The sequence below is a fragment of the Bos indicus x Bos taurus genome, chromosome 5 (assembly GCF_003369695.1).
Source record: "Bos indicus x Bos taurus breed Angus x Brahman F1 hybrid chromosome 5, Bos_hybrid_MaternalHap_v2.0, whole genome shotgun sequence".
Classification (NCBI taxonomy): Eukaryota; Metazoa; Chordata; class Mammalia; order Artiodactyla; family Bovidae; genus Bos; species Bos indicus x Bos taurus.
The window spans coordinates 14,335,846-14,347,652 of record NC_040080.1 but is presented as its reverse complement, the minus strand read 5'-3'; the positions used below and the strand labels follow the sequence as shown (position 1 = coordinate 14,347,652).

General features: G+C 51.1%; 1 protein-coding gene across 1 annotated transcript; it reads left to right on the top strand.

Annotated features, from left to right (window-relative positions):
• Window positions 1–2,940: 2,940 nt before the first annotated feature.
• FGF23 (fibroblast growth factor 23) lies at window positions 2,941–11,500 on the top strand. Its single transcript, XM_027543392.1, has 4 exons — window positions 2,941–3,136; window positions 7,412–7,483; window positions 9,370–9,473; window positions 11,063–11,500. Exons 1-4 carry the CDS (start codon window positions 2,941–2,943, stop codon window positions 11,498–11,500), a joined length of 810 nt encoding a protein of 269 aa, XP_027399193.1.
• Window positions 11,501–11,807: the final 307 nt, after the last annotated feature.

Genomic DNA, 11,807 nt, shown 5'->3' with positions numbered 1-11,807 from the left:
GGGATGCTGGGTGTAGACGCAGATTGTAGGTTGGGAAGAGCCAGACAGAAGCTAGGCGTCTCCTGCCCCGCATGTTATCAGCTCCTTGAAGAACAGGACTGTCCTTTTTCATTCTTAGGCTTCCCTAAAGACTTCCTACAAAGCACTGGCTATAAGATAGGGTTCCTATAAACACTTATGTGAGGATTGAGTGGATGCATTGGGGAAGAGAGAATCTGATTGGATATTAGGAAATGCACTTTAACTGTCAGCAGAACAACATACAGGGTGATGTTTTCAGGAAGGCCATCCCTCCTGGAGGCTTAGGCATTGATTTCCCTGACTCCAGGGGCTGGATGAGCAAGATGGCGGGGGAAACCACTGTTGAAATGATACACCGTGAAGACGTACAGGTAGGAAGCAGAGACCTTCCTCTGCAGACAGGGGCTTCACAGTCCCACAAAGCAGAGAAAACCCTGACCCACCCTGAGACCACCTCCCCACAAGGGAAGGGGCCAGGGAGGTTTGCCTTCCAACCAGTCTGGGACTAGAGCCAATGCCCACATCCTCCTCCCAAGACACCTGCCCTGCGTCCCACTGTGCCTTGGCGGGGGCTGGGACACCCCTCCCCATCCACCCTGTGAGTCTCCCTCAAGCCTCTCTTGCCCTCAAGTCCTCCTTGACCACTGTGTCCACCCAGAGATCTGTCCCTCCTCCAGATGCCCTCGTAAGCCCCGCCCATCCTGGCCATCCAGTCCTTCTCAGGAGGCAACTTGTAGGGAACAAATCACAGGATCACATCGTGGGTCCCTTGAAGACAAGTTTGCACTGTATTCTGTAACTCCTCCCCTGCCCGCTCTGGCACAGGGAAGGCTCTCAGTACCTGCGGCCGGCTTCACAGTGCTACCCACCACAGGTGCTCCTGAATGACTTGCACTTCAATCCTCAAAGCTGTTTCTTCAGTTCGCTGAGGCATGGGGTTCTTTGCATGGACCATTCTGTGACTGTTCCTAAAGAAGGCTGTCTGACACATAGCATCCGTGGTGGTGGTTTAGTCGCTCAGTCGTGTCTGAGTCTTTGTGACCCCATGGACTGTAGCCCACCAGGCTCCTCTGTCCATGGATTTCCCAGGCAAGAATATTGGAGTGGGTTGCCCTTTCCTCCTCCAGGGGATCTTCCCGACCCAGGGATGAAACCCAGGTCTCCTGCACTGCCAGGAGGATTCTTTACCACCTGAGCCACCAGGGAAGCCCCACATATAGCACTGAACTGTCCTAAATCTTCTCTCTAACCTGGGGCATCAGCACCCTGTCTTAGAGATACATCCTGGGTCCAGGTGAGGAGCACTGTGCACCTCTGCTCCTGGCCCTTCCTCTCCTGCCCTCGTGACTTCAGCCCCAACCCGTGGTGGGCTCAGGATATGCAGCTTCAAACTCGACCACTCCCGGTATAAGCTGCGTGTTATTTAAACTGTCTGCACCAGCCTCCTCATCTACACAGAGGAGGTAACAGTTCCTCCCCCAGAGAGTTACTATGAAGAATAAATGAGTTATATGTAAAGCACTTAGTAAGCTCTCTGTAAGTGCCATGTGTAACCAGGATTATTATGGGGCCAGCGGCCTGGGGAAACTAAGATGCTGTCCCTGCTCTCCCGCTCATCTGATTTGTGACTCCAGACATATAAACCCCAAGAGCTCCCTTTCTTCATGTCTAAAGTTAAAATATTGTTAATGCCTGGTGTGTCTACCTCACAGGGTGGCCATGAGATCAGATGAGCAAATACATGTGAAAAATGCTTTTATAAACTATGAAAACATGTATACGTGCAGAATAACAAACACCCGCTTTCTGTGCCTGCATCTGTGACCTCACACCCCGTGATGCCTTGTATAATAGTTCCTGACTCTTCTCTGCCTCCTGTGTTAGCTGGGGCAGGCATCACATCTCTCTCCTCCAATCAGAGGACACATCCAGTCCCAGGACCCAGGACCCCTAAGAACTGGGACACTGCTTAACTGTGGGGACCCCTGGCCTGCAGCTCTGCTCCAGGGACCCTCCTGGGCACTGCTCCCTGGGCATGGCCAGCAGACGTCCCATCTTCACAAGCTCTCTGAATTCAACTGCACACTGCAGGGGAGACCACTATACTGGTGGAGTGGCTCTGGGCAGTCCTCATCAGGGGAACCAAGCAATCGAACCTCAGCATTTCATAAAGGAGAAGTGACTTTGGGTCTTTATTCTTCCTTCCCATCTCGAATCCTTCCCAAGGCGGCAACTTTGGCTTTGGGTGCCTCAGGCTCTGGCTCCCAAATCTTCACGAGGATGGAGTCTTGGAGGATGCCACGGCCTGATGCTGACCTGGGTTACTTCTGCATCCCTCCATACACCCACCTAGCACCGTACACAGAGAACATTCTGGATGCACAGCTCCTGATTGGAATTCAAAACACTCGTTTGGGAGAGAAGCAAAATGAGTGGACTTGATGGGAGATTAATTGCACAGGCGTCTGTCGACTGCATGGCTGAAGCTGGATTTTTTCAGAACTGCTGGCTGCCTTCACATTTCCTGGTGGAAGTGGGGCAGGTCAGCAGACAGCCCAGAGTCGTAGATAACTTTTGCCCACACATCATTCACTTTTGGGAGCGTTGGCTTGAAATTGAGGGGTGTGTGTGTTTATGTGTGTGTGTGTGTGTGTCTGGAACCGACGTGCCTTCCGTGAGCCTCAGAGATCCCTGTATTCTCTTCAAATGGGCTGATTACAACACAGAGGATGTGGACGGCGGAGTTTTTCCTGTTTGATGTCACACTGCTACCCTTTAAAAGTCTGAGGGGAAAAAAGGAGGGAATGCAGCTGAGGAGCCTCAGGCCAGAAACCAGCAAGGAAGAGGAGAAAGAAGCTGGCAGAGTCAGGGAGGCAGGGTCGGGTTTCAGACTCAGCACCGATCACTCAGAAAGCTGCGATGCTGGGGGCCCGCCTGGGGCTCTGGGTCTGCACCCTGAGCTGTGTGGTCCAAGCCTATCCCAACAGCTCCCCGCTGCTGGGCTCCAGCTGGGGCGGCCTGACCCACCTGTACACGGCCACGGCCAGGAACAGCTACCACCTGCAGATCCACGGAGACGGGCACGTAGATGGCTCCCCGCAGCAGACTGTCTACAGTGAGTGGGGCTTTGCCTACGCCAGGGGGAAGGGGGCTGCTCTGGGGCCTCTGGGGAGGCCTTAGCTGGGCCAGAGGGCGAATGCAGCCTCCTAGACCCTCGTCCAGTGTGTGCGTGTGTGTGTGCGTGTGTGTGCGTGTGCGTGTGTGTGTGTGTGTGTGTGTGTGTGTGTGTGTGTGTGTGTTTAGACCTCGGGAGAATATTCTGTCACCTCCTCAGTTAGTGTTTATTGGTTTCTCCCAACAGAATAATTTCCATCTTAACTAAAATCTGTCTTCCCACAAAGAGCAACCTCTTCCCCTTTGCCCTGTCCAAAGAGTCATAAAAATGTACAAATGATAGACAAGGAGGCTGGGAGGAAGAGAAGCCAGACCAGTCAGTAGACACTGAGTTATGCTCATGAACGTTGGACTGGGTTAGCCTTGGAGGTTGTAAAGAGGATTCTTGTACCAGACCAAGGCTTGGGATAGATGAATCCAGGGGCTCTTTCCAACTCCGGGCTTCTAGTATTCTGGCCTTGTAAAGTTCTCAGGAAAAATGCATCAAAGACTAGACTAGACAGCATTCACTGTCTTGATGAGTCTGACCCAGTGAATCCACACACCCATCCATCCACTCATCTATCCAACAACCTTACTGAGGGCTTCAGTGGTACCCAGGCTGCTATGAGCCAGTGAGTCTTCTCTGTGGAGCTGAAAGGTCTACCTAGTAGCAAATTGAGCTGCTTGGAAACTCACTGAAAACATAAGACAATCAGAATGTTTTTAAAGATCAGGTTTGTGGAAAATTGGACCACAGTCTACAATAGTCAGCCAACTAGCTGTGCTTCCGATGTCCTCAGAAGGGAAAATGGGGTGGGAAGAGGATGGATGTTTAAAAAAACATGGTCTTCTCTTTTATGAAAATTAGTAAAAATTACTCTAAGGATACAGAAAAATGCCAACTGATTCAAAATTCAATCAGAGGAGTGAAAGAGTAATCACAATCTCTGTTTAATTTTAAAAAGTGTATTGTAGGAATGACTTGCCCTTTATTGCTGCACGGAATGATTCAGTAATTTTGCAATGGGCTTGCTGTATGCAAGACATTCATTCTGCTAAGAATCAAAGGGCCTTAAACGTGGTAGCAAGACAGATGAACGTGCAAAGCCAAGAGTTCAGATCTCAAGTTCTCAGCAGATGGTGACGGGAGATAGGAAGAAGGTCTCCCCAAATACCAAATGGTTTCCAGAACTCAGGGGAATATGGTAGGATTCAGGCGTCAACATCTTGGGAGCCAAGTTTGAGCCACATGGCAAAAATCTGAACTAAATCGGGATACAGTTGTTGCCACCAACGGAGCGCGTGTTTTATTCAATGGATACTTAGCAGCATCTGCAATGTGTCCGACATTCCCCAAAGCTAAGGTGACTTCAAAAGAAGACCCAGCCCTTCAAGCACCTCCAGGCTTCTAACCCTTCATGTCTTCCCGCTGTGAAGAGACTATTAGGAAACATGGTTTTGCACCTCTCATTGAGGGTCGTCCTCCCTTCAAGATGAGAGATGATTTTCGATGCAGGATAGTAGGGGAATTACTGTGATTCCCCTAGATGGAAAGGGCTGCAGACAATTAAAGACTGCTTCTAAAACTTATCTTCCTTTGATGAAAGGAAGCCCCCAAAGATGCATCCTGGTGGGGATGGGGGGAGGGCTGTGAGTGGTGCCAGAAGGGGGCGGGGCTTAGCCTACTGAGTTTGCAGAATGAATCAGAGAGCTTTCCCTCTTGTAGCCACTGACCTCAGGCCCCCAAAAGGCACAGAGCGCTAGTTGGAATGAATTAAAATCAGTGAGAGGAAGCAAAGTGAAATGAACTGATTTCAGATCTTTTTTTTTTTTTTTACAGAAATGTGCTTTCGTCATATATAGGTCCTAGCTAAGCCTGTGTCTCTGGCAATTAAGAAACCTGGGGAAGGGACAGAGTCAGGGGTGGGAGGGAGACACTTCTCCTAGTTTGTATAAACTTTTATATTATCCAGATCAGTTATCACATTACATTACATTACATACATATAGATTACATACATATAGAGCATTACATACATATAGATAAAGAAATAGAGAGAGAGAGAGAGGTAGGCTAAGATAAAAAGTTACCCAAAAAGGAAAGAAGAAACACCGATACATGTAACGAGGTAGCACAGCTAAGTACTAAGCCGAGGAAGAATTTGTAATGACCTCCCCAGTGAACACCAAGCAATGCTGGAATTTTTGTAAAACCAACGATGGTTTTACACTGATGGAAAGATGTGGGGTGTATTTTCCCTCCTAATTATTTCCAGTAAAATGCAGTTCACTTGATTAATGTGCTTTACTAAATTCTTTTTTTTTAACTTTTATAAGTGAGGGATTTTGATGAATCATTGAGTGTTCAGCCCATCTTTGGTTTGTTGATCATTATTAAATTATCTGCTACAAGATGCTAGAACCTCAGGACTCACAGCTGTGAATAGGGAACCCCTATGAAGCCTGTATCTCCTCCCTACTATAAACAAGATCACCCTTTTGAATTCCGTGAGCCCCACTTTGCGGCAAGAGTAGCAACGAGATGCTTGTTACTCCCAGTTAATATTTCTCTCTAGATCCTAAACTTTTTACTTCCTTCACCTTCCCCAGTGTCACTTTCTTTACATGAAGCTGAACTATCCTTGGGCTTTTTAATCTTTCAAAATAATATCTTTCTTTTGGGGACCCCAAAGCTGTTTTGGAGAAGGAAATGGCAACCCACTCCTGTATTCTTGCCTGGAGAATCTCATGGACAGAGGAGCCCGGCGGTCTACGCCCCATGGGGTCGCAAAGAGTCGGACATGACTGAGCAACTAACACACAATACAAAGCTGATTACACCCATCATCTTATTTATCACTTACTGGCCATGAGACGAGAATAGGGCAGAAAATTTTCTGCTTTTACAGCAGAGGTTGAGGCAAATGGTCATAGTAACAATCACTGGTATTTAGAAAGTGTATTTATAGTGGATAAAAATATTATCTCCTTACATCCCAAAGTCGACCAAATGGGATAAATGATTGTGCTCCAAATGAGAAAAGAGATTCAGGAACACAGGTATCTGGCTCGTGGTCACATATGGTAAGTGACCTAAAGCACACCTGGACCGCATCCCACGCTTCTTCTGGGGTCAGGTACACAGACACGGCATCATGAAAGGAAATGTCCTTCACACCTGCCGGGCTCCAACAGATGTGGCCCCAGCAGCCAGGGGTTGGTTGATGCTTTCTTTCTGCCAAATTCTGCCCATGGGTCTGTGCAGACCTGCCTTGGGCCCCTGCACCAGGGAAGGAAAGCAGCTCTTGCCTTTGCTAGACTTCTGCATCGGCTCCCGTGGATTTGGTTCAAGCCTGCGCACCCTCACAGCAGCAGCTCCCTGTCCCTCTGCAGGCTGCCTTCTGTCCGCAGTGGCCCTGGACACCACACACACCACCCAGAGGGACGCAGGCATCTGCCAGTGACGGCCCACGTGATGGCCTGTTGTCAAGGGCAGGCCAGCCACCCTCCATGGAGCCTTCCATCTGCTAAACATTTTCAAGGCACTTTTACAGCATCATCCCTTTTGATCCTGCTGCAGCCCAGGGGAGCAGGCAGCACAGCTGTGAGACGAGAGCGATGACTTGCTGAGGCTACAACATTAGGAAGAGGCGTAACGGGGAACAGAATCTTAATGTATGGGTTCCGGGCTGCTGGCTCAGAACCTCTCCCCTGACCCCCTCCAGGGCACCACGACCTGGAAGCCTCATAGCCATGGCCTGGATTTTGGCCCCTGATTGTGTCTTCTGAGGCTTGTTGTGACCTCAGTTGGAGATGAGCTCCTGGGCCGTGGGCAGAGGATGTCAGGGTCATGGATCGGAGTTTGAATATTGCCATAGGTTCCTCATCATTTAAGTTGGGAGGTTGCTATTTCCAATATTAATAGTGGTGACATTAACAACATAGCAGCTGGGGTTTTAAAAAATGCTTTTTTATTTCTTTAGTTTTAGTGCCCAAGGCATGTGGGATCTAAGTTCTCCAAGCAGGAATTGAACCTGAGCCCCCCTGCAATGGAAACTTAGGGTCTTAACCACTGGACCAGTAGGCAAGTCCCATAGCAGCTCTTTTGAGAATTTAAAATATATCAAGTACTCAGAGTACAACCTCTCAAAAACAGTTATGAAGTGTAATTTTTTTTTCAGCTAGACTAAAAAATCATCAGGCTAGAAACAGCTTCTTGTTCTTTATGTTTCAGGTCTTCCCTCAACAGTAGCGGTAGATCTGAGACACCCCGACAGACGCTACTATGGAGGATTTCATATCCTCTGTACCTCCCATAACCCACCCCACATCCAGAAGCTTCTGTCAAGGCCAATCCTTAGCCACACTTGGAAACCAATGACCACTCCACTTGGGCTTCTTTCTGGGCTTGCTCTCAGCCTCACGGCCTCTGCCTGTCATCATTCTGACTGCTCTGAGCTCACCTAGGGTCTGAGCACTGCCTGTAGCTGTCCTTGGAGGGCTCTGCATGGAGCCCACATGTGGTATATCTGGGGTGTAACTCACCCAGGAGGTGACACCACTTACTGGGCACACAGGCCCGGTGTTCACAGCTCTCCAGGCTACCTTTCTAGAAGACCCCTGCCTGAACTACCTCCCTGGGGACTCTGAGGCCAAATGAGACATGTGGGGAACAATTATCTGGTTGGCTAAGGGAAGAGACCCTGAGACTTAAACAAATGAGCCTAGTAGAAAATGTCAGGAAGTTAAACAGCATTTGGGGAGGAAGTCTTGCTCAATTGTCACTCGCATCACACCTTTTATGGCCTACTTGTACCCTTGCTACAAAACAGAAACTTTAGACTTTATTTAACTAGTCACTGGTACTTGTTAAAACTGCAAGTCTCCACGGGGGTGGGCAAGGGAGTGGGGGGTCACACTTAGAGCTGCTGTCACTTACTCAGGGTGTAAGTAGTGTGAATGGCTGTCAGGCTTTTGTCCAGGGCTAGGGGCTTATTCATTTGTTATTTCTGGCTGTGCTGGGTCTTCACTGCCGAGCGTGACTTTCTCTAGTTGCGGCGAGTGGGGGCTGCTCTTCATTGCAGCGCAAGGGCTTCTCATCGCAGTGGCATCTCTTGCTGAGGAATATGGGCTCTAGAGCGTGTGGGCTTCGGTGGTTGTGGTGCCCAGGCTTAGCTGCCCCGCAGCATGTGGAATCTCCCGAACCAGGGATCGAAACCGTGTCCCCTGCATTGGCAGGTGGATTCCCAACCACTGGATCACCAGGGAAGCCCCAGGGCTAGGTTTTGAGAGAGGCTACCCCTGGGGGAGAGGGGCACCAGCAAGTGAGAAAAGGAAAAAGAATAGTGATGAAGAAGGAGGAAGTAATTCCCTGCATCCATTCAACACGGAAAGCTAAACCACCTGTTTCTCCACCCTAGAGAGGCATAAACTTATTAACACAGGTGATGAGGTACATGCTCTGATGGTGTGAGGCATTGTTTGGAGGGGCTGAGAAGAAAGAACAGTCCATGCAGATGAGGGAGATTAGAAAAGTCTCCATAAAATGGTGACATATAAGCCTGGCCTTGGAGCATGAGTGACCTGGATACACAGAAAGGAGAGGAGAAGATTCACATAGAAAGGGTGCTGACTGCCACCTCGCTGGCTCCACACAGCTATCTCGGTGGAGGATCAGGCTCCACGTACAATCTGGATTCCTGAAAGACATCTGGGCATAGATTTAAAAATCACAAAATCTTGGGAGAATGTGACCACCATGGCAAACATTAAGCAGTATGAGCCAAGGACTTCCCTGGTGGTCCAACGGTTAAGATTCTGCACTTCCAATGTGTGGGGGGAGGGGGGACACAGGTTCGATCCCTGGACGGGGAACTAAGATCCATACTGTCAAACAATAAAAGTATGAGCCAAACAAAGGGGACAACAGAGTCCAGGGAGAGAGAAACGTGTTGGCACGGGTAGAAGAATGCTGGGAGCTTGGGGTGCTCCCTACAGGCAGGGGAGAAACAGGAGGCAAGGCGGAGGGGAGGGGCGTGGGGAAGTGGGAGTCAGAAGAGGCTGAACAAGGACAACTGTGAGGAGAGTTCTGTGAAGTCCTCACCCTGCCCCTTCAGATCAATCAAGGCAGGCTTCTTGGAGGTGGGGACCACATGTGAAGCCAGGTTTGGACCTGAATGGTTTTCTCCACAGGCGCCCTGATGATCAGGTCGGAGGATGCGGGCTTCGTGGTGATAACAGGTGTGATGAGCAGGCGGTACCTCTGCATGGACTTCACAGGCAACATTTTTGGATCCGTGAGTTTCTTTCTGTGCTGGGTTATTATTTGCAAATACTTATCTCACAGCTCTGGCAAAACATAGAACCTTATAGCTTAAAGATTTCCACCTGCAGTGTATCTTGGTGATCTTTTCACTGAGGACTTTTACCCATCTAAGTATCAGATGCTCTGGTTTATACAACTGGGGTCTGAACCCAGTAAGTCCAGCTCATGGTTCCTGGGCTCTCAGCTTCTAATCTGACCTGGCCCCCTTTGTCCCCATTTTTGTACCTGGCACAGCACCTTGTCTGCAGCCCAGGTCCTCACGGCACATCCGTTCATATTGTAAAGTCCGTTAGAAAGAAAGGGTGAGGAGCCACTGGCATCTCATGATGTTGTTCCTAGATGTCCCTGTCCTTGGGCAAGTCCTCTATTATCCGTCAATTTCAGTTTCCTGACCTGGAAGAAGTCAAGGGTGGGGATGTGGATCATATGCCCTGTGGGCTTCCCCCAATTCAAGGTCTGTAAGGAATTCTCTCTGTCCCAGCTGTGACAGCTGCTCTGAGCTGGAGAGCAAGGGCTTTTCCGACCTACAAGGCAGCACTGCCGTTCCAAACATCATGCCTTAGAACAGGAGCAGGAAGGCAGAGCCCCGGAGCTCCTCCCACCAGAAATTCCAAGACAGCAATTACTTTATGTTTTGCTTGCTGTGTCCCAGCACCCACCATAGAATCTGACCCAGAGCAGATAAATATCTGTTGAACAAATATAGATAAATAGATATGAAAATACCTGTTGACCACATACAGGCATATAGAGAGTCCTCATCTTTAAAATACTGACTTCCTGGACTCTGGGGCTTCCCTGGTAGCTCAGTCGGTAAAGAATCTGCCTACAGTGCAGGAGACCTGGGTTCAAACCCTGGGTGGGGAAGATCCCCTGAAGAAGGAAATGGCAACCCACTCCAGTATTCTTGCCTGGAGAATTCCTCGCACAAAGGAGACTGGCGGGCTACAGTCCACGGTGTCACAAAGAGTCAGACACGACTCAGTGCCTAACACTTTCTTTCCTGGACTTTGAGGATTAAATGGCATACTCTGCAAAGGTCCCAGCAGTCACTGGGCAAAACCCAGCCCCAATTAGTGGCTGAGTGAGGGCTTGCCTAGGTCATCTGGTGATGAAGTTCATGTCCTGAATTCGCACGTTCTGTCTCGGCTGGGAGCACTCTCACTTATGCGGGGCCCCACAAACCTCACCCCACCTTTGTCCAGGTGAAAAGGCTGACCTAAGTCGCCGCTGAGCCCAAAAAGGGTTTAAAGGGCAGTGACAGAGCAGGACGAGGCTGCATGGAAGTCGGCCTCCCTCCAGAAAGCTAGTTTTGTCCAGCGTGGCTCCAGGCAGCCACAGGCCGCCAGTGAGTCCCCAGGCGGGCCAAGAGGAACCGCGCTGGGGGCCGGGTAGCTTAGAAATGAGTGGAAATCCCTTTTGCCCAGCAGGGCACGAAGGGGTTTTTAAGGCACGGCTCTTGCAGAGTGGGAGGGAGGGATGGGGTCCCTGGGGTGCGGCTGGTCGCGTCCAGTCCCCGCAGGCTCCAGGCTCACCCCAGTCTCCCCGCCCCGCTTGCAGCATCACTTCAGTCCGGAGAGCTGCCGGTTCCGGCAGCGGACACTGGAGAACGGCTACGACGTGTACCACTCGCCGCAGCACCGCTTCCTCGTCAGCCTGGGCCGGGCCAAGCGCGCCTTCCTGCCGGGCACCAACCCGCCCCCATACGCGCAGTTCCTGTCGCGCAGGAACGAGATCCCGCTGCCGCACTTCGCCGCCACCGCGCGGCCCCGGCGCCACACGCGCAGCGCACACGACGGCGGGGACCCGCTCAGCGTGCTCAAGCCGCGCGCCCGCGCCACGCCCGTGCCCGCCGCCTGCTCCCAGGAGCTGCCCAGCGCCGAGGACTCCGGCCCTGCCGCCAGCGACCCGCTCGGGGTGCTCCGCGGACACCGCCTGGACGTGCGCGCCGGCTCCGCGGGCGCCGAGCGCTGCCGGCCCTTCCCCGGCTTCGCCTAGGGCGTCCGACTTGGGAAAGCCACATCGTCTCCTGGGGGACAGGTTCCCCTGCCACCCCCAGCACAGGAGGTGGAGTGGAGTGGCGGCTCCCTCTCCGGGAAGACCGGCACTCCCTGCTCCAGGGGGAATCGCCCTTTGAGGCCTGCGGGATGGAACTCCTCACCTTCCTCATCCCACCTCTCCACGCACCCCTGGGAGAGAAGGTGTCCCCACCCACTCTCCTCTTCCCCCTCCTGTCCTCTCCATCAGTCCAATCATTAAGAACAAAGGCTTAGGGACTTCCCTGGTGGCCCAGTGGTTAAAATTC